At 37.7% G+C, this 15,099-nt stretch overlaps 1 protein-coding gene across 18 annotated transcripts in view; it reads right to left on the bottom strand.

The window, feature by feature from the left end:
• HDAC9 (histone deacetylase 9) overlaps window positions 1-15,099 on the bottom strand; it is a 458,175-nt gene that overhangs the window by 178,479 nt on the left and 264,597 nt on the right. For 15 of the 18 annotated variants that reach the window (XM_032746695.3, XM_032746699.3, XM_032746701.3 and 12 more), the window contains one exon: window positions 9,566-9,835. In XM_032746695.3, the coding sequence (XP_032602586.1) occupies window positions 9,566-9,835 (270 nt within the window). Of the gene's footprint in view, window positions 1-7,272; window positions 9,836-15,099 lie in introns of those variants that run through there. The other 3 variants (XM_032746704.3, XM_030264779.4, XM_030264780.4) reach the window with 1 other exon arrangement.

Below are 15,099 nucleotides of genomic sequence, written 5' to 3'. Positions count from 1 at the left end.
TGCTTCACCTCCTCTGTCTCCCATCAGCATTCCTTACCATGCCATCCCACAGCATTGCCTGAGAGAGGAGGACACTCTTGCATCTGCCGTTCTTGCTCCACAAGTGGCCTTTGGCCTCCAGCCACTGCACCTTCCCTGTCTGGAACCAACCCCACCTGGGCTTGGCCAAGCACGTGTGAAGCAGTGGTAACTAAAAGCTCACAGCCCTTCCCAAGAAGATCTCTTACACCTTCTGATTGTCAGAAATGGGACAAATCTGGAGAACTTGCCAGAGTTCTGGGCTGGCACACCAGGGGATACCTACATGGATAGGCATGGGAGGGAAAAGGGTCTGGAGAAGCTTCTGGGTAGGAGCTAATCACTGAAGGGAAAAACACTGTGGTAACTTTGGGTATAATTGCTCTTCTGATTTTGCAGCTCTGCCTTTCACCTTTTGGTGCTTTTCCAGCATTACCCCTTTTAGGGACACAAGTTTTATGCTGTGAGGAGCCTCCATCCCTATGAACCACCACAGCTGCTTCAGTGGCATGGAGGAGATAAAGCCTGTGAAGAGAACTTGGTAGCTTTTCTTTACTCCTATAATGCTATCCTGTACTTAGACCTATGAAATCCAGTCCAATGGATTCTGCCAACATTAAAGAAACTCAGTTTTGCCCTTGGTGATGCCCTTGGTGAACTACTCAGACCAAAGGGCTTGGACAGTTTCATTTTTTCTGTTCTAGCTTTTATTCATTGTTCCAAAGAACTGCTGTAAGCCTTGAGGATCTCATCCAGCACAGTGCTTCTCACAAGCTGTGCAACACAGGGATTGAGCACAGCACCAGTATTGACTCCTAGTTGTTCACTGATGATGCCAGAGCACTGTAACAGAGATCTGTGGAGAAGGCGATGCCTGAGGAGTGAGTCTGGTTTCTAATAGGAGTCAAGTTTTAGGGCTGCTTTCCAACTTCTTCTTTTGCACAGAGTCTCTGCTGTGCAATCAGCTGCATAAAATCTCCTTGCTTTGTTAGGACCAAATTCTTAGTTTAATGGATGAACTTTTTAACACAGAGGAGCAAAATACAGATATATATATATATATATATATATATATATATATATATATATATATATATGTAGGTCCTTCTTCACGTCAATTTCTGTTTCATTTATGGGATTCTGCAGGTTTAATGCAACTGATCTCAGTGGAATTGTGTCCCTGCTTTCCAATTGCCAAATTCCTCCAGTTATAAAGCACTCACCAGAAAACTCTTTTCAGTACTTAGCATATGTATTATAGCAGAAAAAGGAAAAAAAAATAGGAAGTGTCAGAACTTCATGAATAAGAAGTTGCTATGCATCAAACATTAAGAGCCCTGTCTTGTGATTTCCTTAAGTACTAGCTGAAGTAATCATGCAGTAGACACAGTAGTGCTGATCCTGGTAAAACAGCTTAGTAAAGATCTTGGTAAAGAGCTTCAAAACTTTTTCTTATCTAATGTACCTAACCCACTCTAAGTAGCTGTCTCTTAGTTCATATTCATTCTTTTGGGATGACAGTAAATGTGCACGGCAGTAAGATAGAGAACCAAAGACTTACTTCTACCACTGACCAGCTAGGTTTCACAGTATCTTTTCAAACTCACTTGTCCTTTCAATGATCCACTCACTTGTTGCCTCTAGGATTGGGTTCTGATGACCAAAATTATGAAGGAGACTACGTTGTGGAACTGTTTCTCAGTTGTGACTGCCTGCATCTCACCTTTACAGCAGCAGCTTCACAAATGCTGTGCTCCTGTGGGTCTGACATCCCACCATGCTGAACCTACTGCATTCCATGCCAACTGATTTCGCAGCCTTGAAAACATTTTGAAAGCCACTAAAAGAAGAACCTGAAAATTAAAATAACTTGATGGGCTTTGAGTAATTTTCTTTCATTAAAAGATGGAGGGAACAGGCCAGAGAGGTGAACGAAAGGATTATTTCTTTTACAGGAGGGTCCAAGCTACTGTAATATAATGGTATCTAACTTGAAAGCAGTCGATGGACTTGGAAAAATGAGCTGCCTGCCTGGTTAGTGCATTATCCATCAACACAGGTGAGGAAAAGTCCCCATGCTAATTCTCAGTCTCTTGCCTGTGGGAACAGTTCTTGCTCCTGTTCCTTTTTTCTTTCTGGTCCTGAGCTGCCTGCGTTTCTGTGTTCAGAGCCTGCTTGAGAAGGGATTGTTATGAAAAAAAAATTGCTCACATAGCACAAAGGATAATGCTGTGCATATTTGAACTGAATAATTACCATCCTTAGTGAGACCTGCAGAAAGGACCAAATCAGAACTATGGATGTCAGGTGCCCCTGGACTGGACCTGGCCTGATGGCACCCATATTGAGAACTCCAATTTTAATTTCTGTCAGAAAATGGGGGAGATTTGAAGCTCTCTGTATAAAGAGCGCTCTCTGTATAAAGTCAGTAGCTTCAGAAAAACTGAAATATATGCAGAAACTTATGGGAAAGTATGACAAAAGACCTCTACAAATTTAGATAAATGGTGAAAGCCAAGAAGTTTTAGCAAGTAAGGAAGATGCCAAGAGATGAACTGTTGGGTTTGGGTGCCTTTGATATCTTAAGACAAGGTGTCAAAATAGCTGAGAAATTAGGGAAACCAGTCACCACCTGTCCTTGTGTGCAGTCAAGTAGTTGAGTGATGGAGTTATGGTCTCTGATGTGTAATAACTCTTCAGCTTCTATTTTCAGTAGAGCAAGACCTAGGATAACAAGCCTTAGAAGAAGCTTGTCTCAACAGGTGTCCCTCTGTGCACAGCAAGAGAGCACTTTCCAACAGTGTTTCTGCTCTGTGCCCCTTCTGAGTCTGTTCAGTAACAAAGATCTGCCTTAAAAATCTGCAGACTGCCACCTAAAAACTATCATGCTGCTCTTATTGATGGGAGCAAAAGGAAAAGACTAAGGAAGGAGCATGAGACTGAATCCTCCATGCTGTACTAGCTGCTTTGCAGAGAACTGAGCAAAGCCTTCTCGTGCCCTTGACGTTGCTGCATTGCTGCAATATCAGAGCTGCAACTTTCACAAGCCCCTTGCTGCAGGATGAACAGAAACACCTCCCTGGCCTCCTGGGGATCCAAGGGTCACAGGCCAGAACATGCGAGGAGACAGATTATGCACTGCTTTCTGCATTAGAGCACCTATGTCTCCAAGGCATTCGGGCTGAGCTGCACTTCCAGGACATTAAACAATGTAGCTTTATGAAGATTTAGCCAGCAATATACTGAGGAGTGCATTAACTCACTCTCATATTTTAAAGGAAGGAGAAAAATGAAAACTCGTGCGTGTGGACATACAAATGTCTAACAGTAAGAAAGACATTCTGAGGTCAAACAGAATTCTTTCCAAAATGATGCATTTAAAGAAGCAACTTTCCAAGAACACATAATCCTCTTCAATGACAAAATTAAAGAAACTCTGTGCTGTTGGATACAGGAAATGATAAATTGCCAAAGGTTTGAAATTATTATCATCTAACTGTCAAAATATGCAGTGATAATTACAGGGATATGGACTTGGAGGTTTTTGATTCACGCTAGTTATGTAGCCCTGATTAAGGAATTTTGCCTAGTGTTGCCCCAGTGCTCTCCTGACGTTCTGCTTTCTCTGACAAATGGGAGCATTAAGAAAAGTATCAAGGTGCTATATCCTCAGTATTTGAAAGATGCAAAGAAGCATAAAATCTCTTGGATCTAAAAATAAAAATAAAGCAGTGTCAACATTAACCCATGAAGGTATCAATAAAATGAAACAATTTTGTTACACGGTAATGCTATGTAGTCAGGCAGGGAACTCAGTTAGTATTATGATAAAATAAGAGTTATTGCCTTCTGTAACTGGAAGTTTACAATAGGAGACAAAAAAAATTGGCAATTAATAAAGTTAATAGATTTGAGGCTTCCTTAAAAAACAAAGAATCATTTTCCCATCTAACTGGGGATGGGAAAGCATAGTAACTTGGGAAAGAATAATTACTTATAATTATTCATATTATTATGCATTTTCACATAGAATTAGCATACAAAAAAGAATTATTTTTCATGTAACACAGTTTTTAAAGACCACAGTTAGAAACATGATAGAAATGAACAGGCCCTTAAGAATAAGGTTGAGAACAAGCAGGCTAAATATTAAGAGGCCTTCCTGCATGTAGATAAATGAAAAATTTTCACAAAACAAATCCAACTACACAGCACTCCACTTCCTTGCTCCTATGTCTGATCCCAGAAATCATAGAGCCAGCTGGTGTTGTGTAGGAATTATAGGGGGATTGTGCACTCACAAACTTGAGGAAGGGCAGGAAGGTGCAAAGTCAGTGTCCCTTACTGGCTGCAAAGTTAACAGCAGCCAGTAAGAGACACTAAACAGCTAAGGCAGCCTACAGAAAAAGAGATGAATTGAGCTAAGACTGCAGTGGCAATCTAATTCAGGAGGGAGGAGAGGGGAGGGCAGGTTTATTTATAAGTCTGACATTGTTCAAAACTTACATTTCCATTTATCCTGTCCTTCCCAGCACTTTTCAAGGGCAAAAATGCTGTAACCATCCTGGAAGGATCAAGTGTGCAGAGGGATACTTTTAACATTATATCCTCCAAACCATCTCCCTTGTATTTCAGGGTTATGTACCATTTAACAGTGAACATAGTTACTTCAAGATAGCTATGGAAAATAAAGTAAAAAAATGCAACAAAGACTCCATGATCACATTCAAAACATCTTATTCAGTTAATTAAGGGGGTGGATCACTTACAAGTAATTATCTGGTCAGTCAAAACAACTCTAGTGACCAAGGCCCCCTTTATCACAGCAAACCACATTGCTGAATGATTTCAAGTGACTAAGGGGACTCCTTTCAACTCTCAGCTGCTGCCTAAGTAATCCTTGGGTGGCTGAAACAGATGTGTGTGCCCACAGGTAGCCAGGGAAGTTGTCCTGTACAGGCTAGATGAGCTATGGGGCCACAGTCAAAACAAGCAGGAGTGTGACACTCAGGCTAATGGCATCAAGATATTGACACATTCCTTAAAATGCACCTTCCCAGTCCAGTGTGTGTGAGTGAGAGCACGGCTGACAAACCCAGATTATCTGCTGGCTAGGCAGTTTCAGCTAATCCTATTTTTACCTTTAAATCTTAATCTAAATTAACCTGAATTTGAGGAGAAAAAAAATAGCAAATTCAAAGCACAAAACCTATCAAATAGAGCAGTAAAATTCCACAAAAATAACTTATATTATTCCTCTAGCCCAGAGAAGATAATTTCATCCAGGATGCTCTTCTGTTTGCCTAAGCAGTAAGTCAGCAGATGATTTTCTAAACTATATTCTTCCACCAAGAAATGAGGTACAGAAGCTCCATTGCCACCCAGATGATGGGAACTGCATAAGGAAATCAGAAACTAAACAAATAAATGAAAATCAAACAAACATTTCTTAAGTAGATAAATAGGACATGCTGCTAGCAGGACAGAACACAGTAAGGAAATTAACTCAGCTTAGCTAATTTTGCCTGCAAATTGTCAAGTGTTCATAAGGGGGAGAAATAAGTAAACATTTTTAGATTGCTGCTTGGAACTAACATTTATAGATTTTTACCTCAGAATTCCAGTGAAGATAAAAACAGGGTATAGTTGGCTTAAGTAACATGGAATAAGTCGTAGTGATCTTGATAATGAAGATGGAATGAAGAGAGTGGACAGATGAGCGGTGGTAGTGTCTCAAGTGCTCGTGCTTTGCTCGTGCTTCGCTGAGGCATTCAGCTTTTAATCCTATTTTGTTAATGCCAGAACACGACAAAAAGACTAATTTTACAGTATCTATATTCCAGTAATGTGTGTCTGAGTATGTAAATATTATGATGGATTTTCCTTCATTTATTAGCAATTACTGCTAAATTGTCAGCTATCAGCTATACTGGCTTTATTTTTTGGACAACGGGACAGAATAAGCATATACATAAAAAAAAAAAAAAAAAAGATTCACATAATCCTGGGAGGAAAATAAGATATGTGAATTGTATTGTATTATGGTTATTTTCTTCATTATGGTGCTTTGATGCATGGTAAATAATTAAGAAAAAGATCTAGGTGCAGTCTCCAACACAGCAATGTTGTAAATTCAAAACATTTATTCTAATGTTCTTCTAATTTTAGCACAGGTATTTAAACAAAAGGGCACTAAATAAAATCCCTGTTATGAAAGCATGATTTACTTAAAGATATACAATTCTAAATTCACTATAAACAATAAGACAACTAGTACAATGCTATATTGTTAATACTTGTTTTAAGCTTTCCTCAGCTAAAATTTGACCTTTTATCTATTTCTGGGCATTGTATTGCTGATGAAACATTATGCTGCTGCTATAGCAATGAAAATAATTTAATTTGATTTACAGAACTATTTATTCTTACACACTTATGTTGTTGAAACATAGACTTTATTTTAGTTAAAGTTATACCAGAATCAAAGCTTCATAGAGTATTTGGAAATGAAATGAACAGTTATAAAAACTACAGTGCAGTAGTTTTCTAAACTCTTTTGGTAGTAATGATTAATATACTGTAGCAACAGGGATTGTTTTGCAGTACAAGCTCTCTCTCTGTGGATCCTAAGCAAAGTTCAGGAAATGTCACCAAGTTATGCAACATCTTCTGGATTAGGGTATATTTGGGAGTAAATCATCTTCATGGAAGTTCTCTACATTGGGACTTCCCTGTCTCAATGCAGTTATTTTAAAGTCTGCCAAGTACATGGAGTCCCTCTCTCCCAGCTTATTTACAGGTGGACTTTAGTTTTGCAAAGGTCTTGATGAATACCAAAGTGGTCAGTACAAACACATTTTCAGATAAGTGGTCCAGGCAGCTTTTAGAAATGTGATGTAAATTATTACAGTTTGTCTGAATTTTGGATAATTAGAAGCTGAGGAACTGGGATTCACTTTTATCTTTCCTGTATGGTATGATCACATGTTCAAGACAAATGCTGTGATGGGAAAATGAGCATGCATCAATACCATTCCACATTCACTAAAACTTATAATGGCTGATGTAGGATAAAACAAGAGACCAAAAAGAAAGACTTTGTGTAATTATTGTAAGAATAGTGTAAAAAGAAAAACCTTACTCCTGAAAGTTTAAATTGTTTTGACAATGTGCAGCAAACATATTTAATTGTACAAAGTAAAACCACCACTAAATTACCAAATTTACACAAAGTCAAATATCTGGAAGGGGATCTTTTAAAAAAAAAACTTTATTTGAGAAAGGAAAAGACTTATATCAGAAGGCAAAAAAAGGGAACATACAAACAGAATATATTTACAACACAAAACAAGATCACCTCTAAGGGTGTAAATTATAATAAATACAGTAGATTTAAAATGTAAGAGACAATAATCAATTAGAAATGTGGTTGTTTAAACCCAGTTTTCCTTTTCACTGGTTCCAGGTAGTTTCTCTCATTTTAATTTTATCCAAATTTGAAAGATTCTGAAATTAAAGTACACGAATGTATTGGGGTTTCTCACCTGAATGACATTATAAAAATATCTTTTGTCTTCTGTGAATACACGTCTTTCAACTGATATTGTACAAAACTCTTCTCAATTGCAAATTTCTCCCCAAATGTGTTTTAAAAGATGCACTATCCCTTTTTGATGAAGCTGAAGTCAGATTTCAAAGAAAATTAAAAACATATAGAATGGGAAACACATATAATTTCACTTTTATAGCCTTCACTTTTTGAATGTAAATGCAATTTTTTTCATCTAGGACAGAGAAAGATTTCTCTTCAAATATGAAGCACACATAAAAATCACCTGTGTTTTTCTCAATTAAATATTTTTCTATCTATTGAGGCCTTTTATGTTAAGAGCAACTATTCAGAAGTTTGTTTGGAGATCTTCTAGGAAAAAGGATAATGTATCTTTAGAAGTTGCAACATTTTAGAAGAGATTGAATAGTATTAGAACATAATGTAAACAACACATGCTAATAACATAGTTTAGAGCAATTTCTACATTTGGCAAAACAACTATCTCTTTTGAAACCGGATACTGCACCTTAAAATACCTCAGCTTTAGAAATATAAATATTTTTAATAGAAAAAAAACCTGACAAGGAGTCCAGGTCAGTTTGGGATTATCCATATTAAAGGGGATCTTAATACAATGAATCTTTAACTAGCTTAACAAAAGTAAACCTATAAAACAAGGTAAACATATCAAAAGGGAATATGAAGGAAATGTTTCACTGGAAAGCTTCCTTAACAATTTCCCTACTCGCTTTGTTATTTTCTTTGACAATAAATCAATTCATAGAGTGCCTTTAAAAACAGAGGGAGCGCTGCCCCGTCCCCCCTGCCCCGCATTCCTCAGCACATGAATCACTTGGGCTTCCTGTTTCCATAAGGCATTTCCTGCCCCCCCTCCAAAATCACTTTTCTGCAGGAGAACAGCAGGGACCTGACAAAGTATTGACTTAAATAAACAGGGCCTTCCACTGCAGCCAGCCTGGCTCTGCTGACTGTGAGGGATGGGCCGGGATGCAGCTCGCGGGCTGCACACACGACTGTGCCTTTCAACGCTCCCAGGCAAGCTGAACCTGCCTTTTGTCAAGGTGGCATTTTATGCGCAGTTGTTATTTTAGGATTTGTCCATGAGACTCCGTTGTAAAGGTTATGAGATATTGTAAAATTAGTCTTCATTAAAAAAAAAACAACAAACAAACAAGTGATTGGATATCAGATGATAATGATAACAGTTCTGTGCTTTTCGTGCAATGTCCTAATAACTGACTGGAGCCACCTAATGCTGCATTTTGCTTCTCACCAGTACTTGTATCTGCTGCATTAAGGACATCTCTGTGGACATTATCATCAAATAAGACAAAATGAAAAGTTAACCAAGCAGTGCAAAAAAGAAAACAATGCAATTTTAAAACAGTGCCTTGCCTTGCCTCTTTATATCCACCTTGTACTTTTCTCTAAATTAACTTTATACACCAGCCTGAGACCACCAAGATAGCAGTCAGTACCTGTCTACTGGGGAAAAGAATACCCTAACATTAACAGTGTTCAAGACTATAGTATGATACAATATATACAGACAGCTGAAAGCAGAAGTCAGAGGATTCAAAATCAGAAGAATGTTTCATCAATCAGGTCTGGAAACTAATTCCATCAATTGCTGATCTCAACAGGCTAGGTGATACGAGTTCTCTTTCAATAGGACTAAGCGATGTAAGATAATTCTGGGCTAATACAACATCTATCAGCTATTACTCAAAGATTTATGTAGCATAATTGATTGCAACAGATATCTTCTCAATTAGTGGCCATAAGAATGAGCTTCACTATGTTTTCAAGTGTACATACAACACTTCTGCATTTGTTAAATTCTTCGAACAGTAAATCAGGATTTACTAGCTCAGTGAATCAAAACACAATTGCTTATCAAAGTCTAGAAAATGCATGTGATGCTCAGATAATAACCTTAATTACAAATCCTGGAGCTAAATCTTTGCCTATTACCTGTTGCATAAAAGCAGCTTGCTCCCCAGATTCCATTTGCTGGGTTTGAACATCCTCATCACTGTCCAGTGGCTCCTCTTTGACTTTCACAGCCCCCACCTGCTGTCCTATTCTTTCATCCACACCAGCACTGCTGCTCTCAGCCCTAACGCTGGCACTGCTGGAGGGAGCTCGCTCTTCCTGCATTGAGTGATCTCCATGAAGCTCTTCTTCAGCTTCCTCCAGGTGACTGCCAGGCTGCTTGAGCTGCTCAATGGACTTAGAGAGCATCTGGAAAGAGAAGAGGGGAACAAGTACTGACTCACTGATGCCAAACACCAAGAAGTACTAGATCTGCATGGATGAAATTAAAGTGTCCACAGCAAACCCATGTAGCCATGCACCATCAAAACGCTGATATATCCAGAAAAAAAGAGCAAAAGTCCCTAAGCAAAAGGCCACTTTTTATTCTGCAGCAGAAAAATACCATGTTTATAGATAATGAAAAACATGACACATCTGTTAGACTGTTACAGCTGGTAAACTAGAGAAATTAGTCTTCCTTAGTCTTTATTCAAACATGAATGCAGAAATACCATCTTACAGTTAATTACCCACAACAAAAAATAGTAAAGGAGCACTAAGATATAACTAGTAATCTGGTTAATATTTTGTTACAGGCAAATTAGAGAATTTTCACACAAACATCTCTATCAGTTAAAACATGAAGGCACTGAAAGCCAGCAAAGGAGAAGTGACAAAGAGCTGGTGTGAGTCCCCTATTCTGTGGCACAAGGATACTACAAGCACGTCTGTGCATGACTGGAAGGACTACAGCTTTTGTGGTGCACCGTACACGTATTCCAGTCCCAGCAATGATGACATAACACAGCTCCCAAGGCAACAACCAGCTCTAGCCCAGTAACTGCTATTTTAAAGCTCTGCAGAAGTGCCGGATGCCTGAGCTTTTCAATCATGTGCAGTTTGTGTTTTGCTGTTTAAGATGAAGCCAATGCATTTCAAAATACTCCAAATGTAGTCCAAAAACCTAAACTGAAAAAAAATCCCCACTTTGTTAAAAGAGCCAGAAATCAGACATGTGAGTAAGAAATTGCAGGGTCGAGTGAGTAACTATCATTTATTCAACTGGCCTACTCGATTTCAAGTAAATACTGTTTTGTATCATCTAAACCAAATATCTTGAGAGGGGAAAAGCACCTTTTACCTTTACTCTTACATATTTTCCTCTTCCCATCTGTCTTCCCCAACCATCAATCATGTCTTTCAAACTGAGTTTTAGCTAGTGTTATATATTCAATTACTGAGTACATGAATGGCTGCAGGATATCTATTTTTGTCACAAACCATGGACCATCCCGTTTCATTCAGCCTGCTAATGCATATAGAAAAATGCCAGGTTGTCATGTAAACTGTGTGCAAGAAGCTGCAGCTGGATTTAGGAAATCTCATTAAGTCAACAAGGAGAGTTGAAAGATCAATTTATACAATTCCAATAGATGCTCTGATGCAGAGCACCAGTAGAAAAACAAATTTCTAAGAGGAAGACTGTCTGGCTATTGTCACAGCAAACCTTAATTTTTGAGGTGTAATGGGAGTTCAATAGCTTACTAAAAGGAAACAAACAAAAACTCCCTCTTCATTACCTTAGTAACTGGGAAATCACAACATGAGTACCCTGCATGTTGCATGCCCTTACTACTTCAACTGCTGTGGAGAGTCTCCTTTCATTACACAGCATCTGAAAAATTTCTCAGATCAAACCTATAAATCTTTTCTAGTTGTTTCTCAGGGGATGACACTGACCAAGAAGTTACTAAATCTAACTAAATTTAATCAGCTCAGGCACACCCCTTTCACATTATTATCATCATCATCATCATCATCATCATCATCATCATCATCATAATTATTATCATTGTTATTATTATTATTATTAATATTATTATTATTATTACTATTATTATTTAACCATTTGTGGGGAGCCTTCCCCACTCCTCAAGCAGGAAGAGAAAGGCAGGTAAGGCTGCATGGCTGGCTGTAAGTGAGCAAATACAAGGTGAAACATCTGTGTGACAGATAATCATATAAACTAAAGAATCACTGAGGCTGATCCATCTGTAAACCATTCCCTGTACCAGTTACTTGACACCAGGTGGGTTTTTCTGCAGGGGAAGCTAAGAGAAAATGAGTGCATGCCCACAGCAAAGTTAAGACACATATTTAGCTCATTACTGCTCTCCTTTCTTTTACGCATTTTCACTTTTATGTCAGGCTCTTTCTTCTTTACACTGCTGTATGGGTACAGGTCTGCTGCTGAGCTTTCTGAGGCAACACATAATAGACTGCAGTATAGAATCTATATATGGATCACCTCTGAAGGTGGTGATCCATATATAGATATATATACACTTTTTGCATGCAATCAGCGAAGAGAACAAGCACACGTAATGGGGCTGCAGAGACTTAGAGTAGAATTTGTGTGCATTTCAATTTGCTGTGTTCCTGTTTTGGACTCTTCTTCCATCCTGTAGAACTCAGCAGGTGATTTGCTCCAGATTTAAGCAACAGGAGGAGATAAGCAAATTACATTTTCTAAAACTCCGTGAAATTAAAGTCTTTATATATTTACTCAGAAGAGTTTAAAAAGTGCATTTATATTACCTTCTTTACTACAAAATTTTATTAAAAACATCCTTGCCACTGTGATTTTAACTAAGCCTCAGGCAAGGGGCTATGAGGCATTAGAGTTGTCTTCTCATATGATGGAGCATGATCAAATTGCATGGATGGAATGGGGAGGAATGACGCAAAACCTGAAAATCCCTTCTACTGCTCAGACTGCTAAGCCACAGCTGACTGCTTCTCTGTATCACCACAATGCTTTCATATCTATTCAAGTTTTTTTTAAAGACAACTCAGCCCCATCCTATTCTAGTAATTATACTAGTAACATTACTGGACACTTCTCCTAAGTCAGAAACATCTCCTTTTAAATTATCTCTCCTAGTGGTAGTAGTGTATCTGGAAACACGCGAAGATAGCAGTTTAGAGTCAGTATTTCTATCTTCTCTATCTAAAGATGGGTTACACAGCAGAAAATGTTCTGAATGAAATGCTGCTCAGGTCCTTTCATTGCACAGCTGGATACTTCTGCTCACACTCAATGTTTAAACCTTTAACTTCTAACCCCCACTTAACATTTTTTTTTCCTGACTTTTTCTGTAGTTACATGGAGGGGTTTCTCCTAATTTTAATGCATCTATTTTTATTTTGAAAAAGTCATTGCTTAATCTGAGTTTTAGTGGGATTATGTTTAAAAATAATAACAAAACCATAGTTTTGTTATTTCCCTAATTAAGTAAGGGTTGCACATATTGGTTATACTTTACCAGTATACTTTACTGCTATCACCTATTCCATTTTAAGTGGTCACTAAAAAATGCCTTCATGCTAATATAACCTATATATTTTTTTTGCTTTTATCTTCAGGAAATTAAGCAATAAGGGATATGCATAACTCAAAGTAAATCGTATCAGCAGGAGAGGAAATATTTACAGATATCAACTCCATTGTATAACTGCAAGAGTCTAATAAAAGAAAAAGACATGAAACATATCCTAACTTGTTTGGTTGTACAGCAAAATGGAAGGCCAAATAATCTGGACACTGCAATAGACCATTTTATAAGTCCTTCAACTGCAGCCTACGTCATTTTCTCCTTTGAAATTATATGCTCTTGTAAAATACAATGTTTTAAATAAGATGTCTTTACAAAGAGACAAAATCACTAAGTCCTGCAGCAGCCAACCAACATGTTTCCATCCTTGGTTAATTGTTTATTTTAAATACATGGCAGTCATTTCTAAGAACTTATTCTTATTCTTACAGAACACTTTTTCCCCTTCTCCTCTATGGCAGTCAGATTACCCGCTATGTGTGTTGTACGTACATTTTTAGCTGCAACTGAAAACAACTTGGCTTCTGCTGTCTCTGTTACTCACGTAGTACCAATATTTCTAAGGGATGTATTTATCTTTCAAAATCATTCTTCTGCATTATGGCTTAAGCATTAGTTCTTAATAAAGGAGAAAATGCTCTGGGCATTTTCCAGTTCCAAACAGACAACAGTTTCTTTTCGTTTTTACCCAAATAATCCCCTGCGATTAGCAATATTTGAAAGATTATCTCTCACCTATAGAAGATGCTAGTCAGATTTATAAACTGCAAAGCCAAAACCTCAGTGTAATATGTTTAATGGAGCTAGATTGATTTACTACTGCTGAACCTGGTCTTCCATATTCCATAAAACATTATTCAGAGAAGTGAATGATTAATCTGGAGTTAACTGTATCTTTTCAATATTCCTGTTGGCAATAAATCATAGTTCTATTTTTCTATCAACGTAAATTTCTGTATTATTTTTCATCTTCTTTTAAGAGATATTGGTAAACTGAGAACACCATCCAAGTAATAATGAATGTTCATTTCCTATATATTTTTTTACTTCACAGGCTTTCCTGGTCACCAATTCCTCATACAGAGATGCTTTCAACCAACTGAAATCCTAGAATGAGAACTGAAATTCAGGTGTTTCTTTTATAAGCCATAACATTATCCATATACCTCCCATACTTTAGAGCACACACCAACTGCCCCTTTATTTTGCCCTTTACTTCTCCAATACAGAGAATTTTACCATGGAAAACACATTGACAAAGTGCTGTGAATACACAACTTAAGAACACAAATAGGGTTCCTGCACTGATCAAATAAAATCTTGGACCCAGTGAAGACTTCAGCTTCAGTAGCGGCAGGCCTGATTCATCATACATGGCAAAAATAACTTCTAAAGACAGATAGTTTTGTTCATGTACTCTTCACATTATTATTTCTGAGATTTTTCTTTAACACAGACTTCTGCTAGGGGCTTTGCATTTAGATTAGTTAAATCAAAATCCTCAGTTTTTTCTGCAAGTGGCTGGGTCAAAGCTTTCTAGATACAGATATACACAGTCATATCAAGATTTTAAGGTTTTTTTATTGTAGCAGTGGTCCTTTGGTATCCAATTGCACTAATTTTAACTGGGGGTTTTGGACTTTGGTCTCCCCTTATTGAGCAGAATGAAGATCTGCAATGGTGATCAAAGGACATTATGAGGAAATAAGCTGTCATTTGGACAGAAGTATATTAAAGCTGACAATGGTAAAGCTGGTCTTCCCTAAGACAAGCTGAGTTCAGGTTACTTCACATTCATTATTAATTCTGGGACAAGGGTTTTTACCTACTTTTGGAAGAGATGTCAACATTTGCAGAATGTTTTCAGAAGGTCAGTGTACTAGATCCCACAGGTATAAATGTCAGACTTCAGTGGAGACATATACCATTTCCCACATCAAAAGTCAGACATCTGACAGCTGACCAGAAATAATCCATAGGGGATCTCCTCTTTGCTAGTAAGGACAGAGGCACGCCTTTTGGCCACGATTTGTTTCTTTTCAGAATGTAAATGATCAAGGGGAATCCTTTACCTCT

The sequence above is a fragment of the Taeniopygia guttata genome, chromosome 2, assembly GCF_048771995.1.
Source record: "Taeniopygia guttata chromosome 2, bTaeGut7.mat, whole genome shotgun sequence".
Taxonomy (NCBI): domain Eukaryota; kingdom Metazoa; phylum Chordata; class Aves; order Passeriformes; family Estrildidae; genus Taeniopygia; species Taeniopygia guttata.
This window is presented reverse-complemented; position numbering and strand designations above follow the sequence as displayed.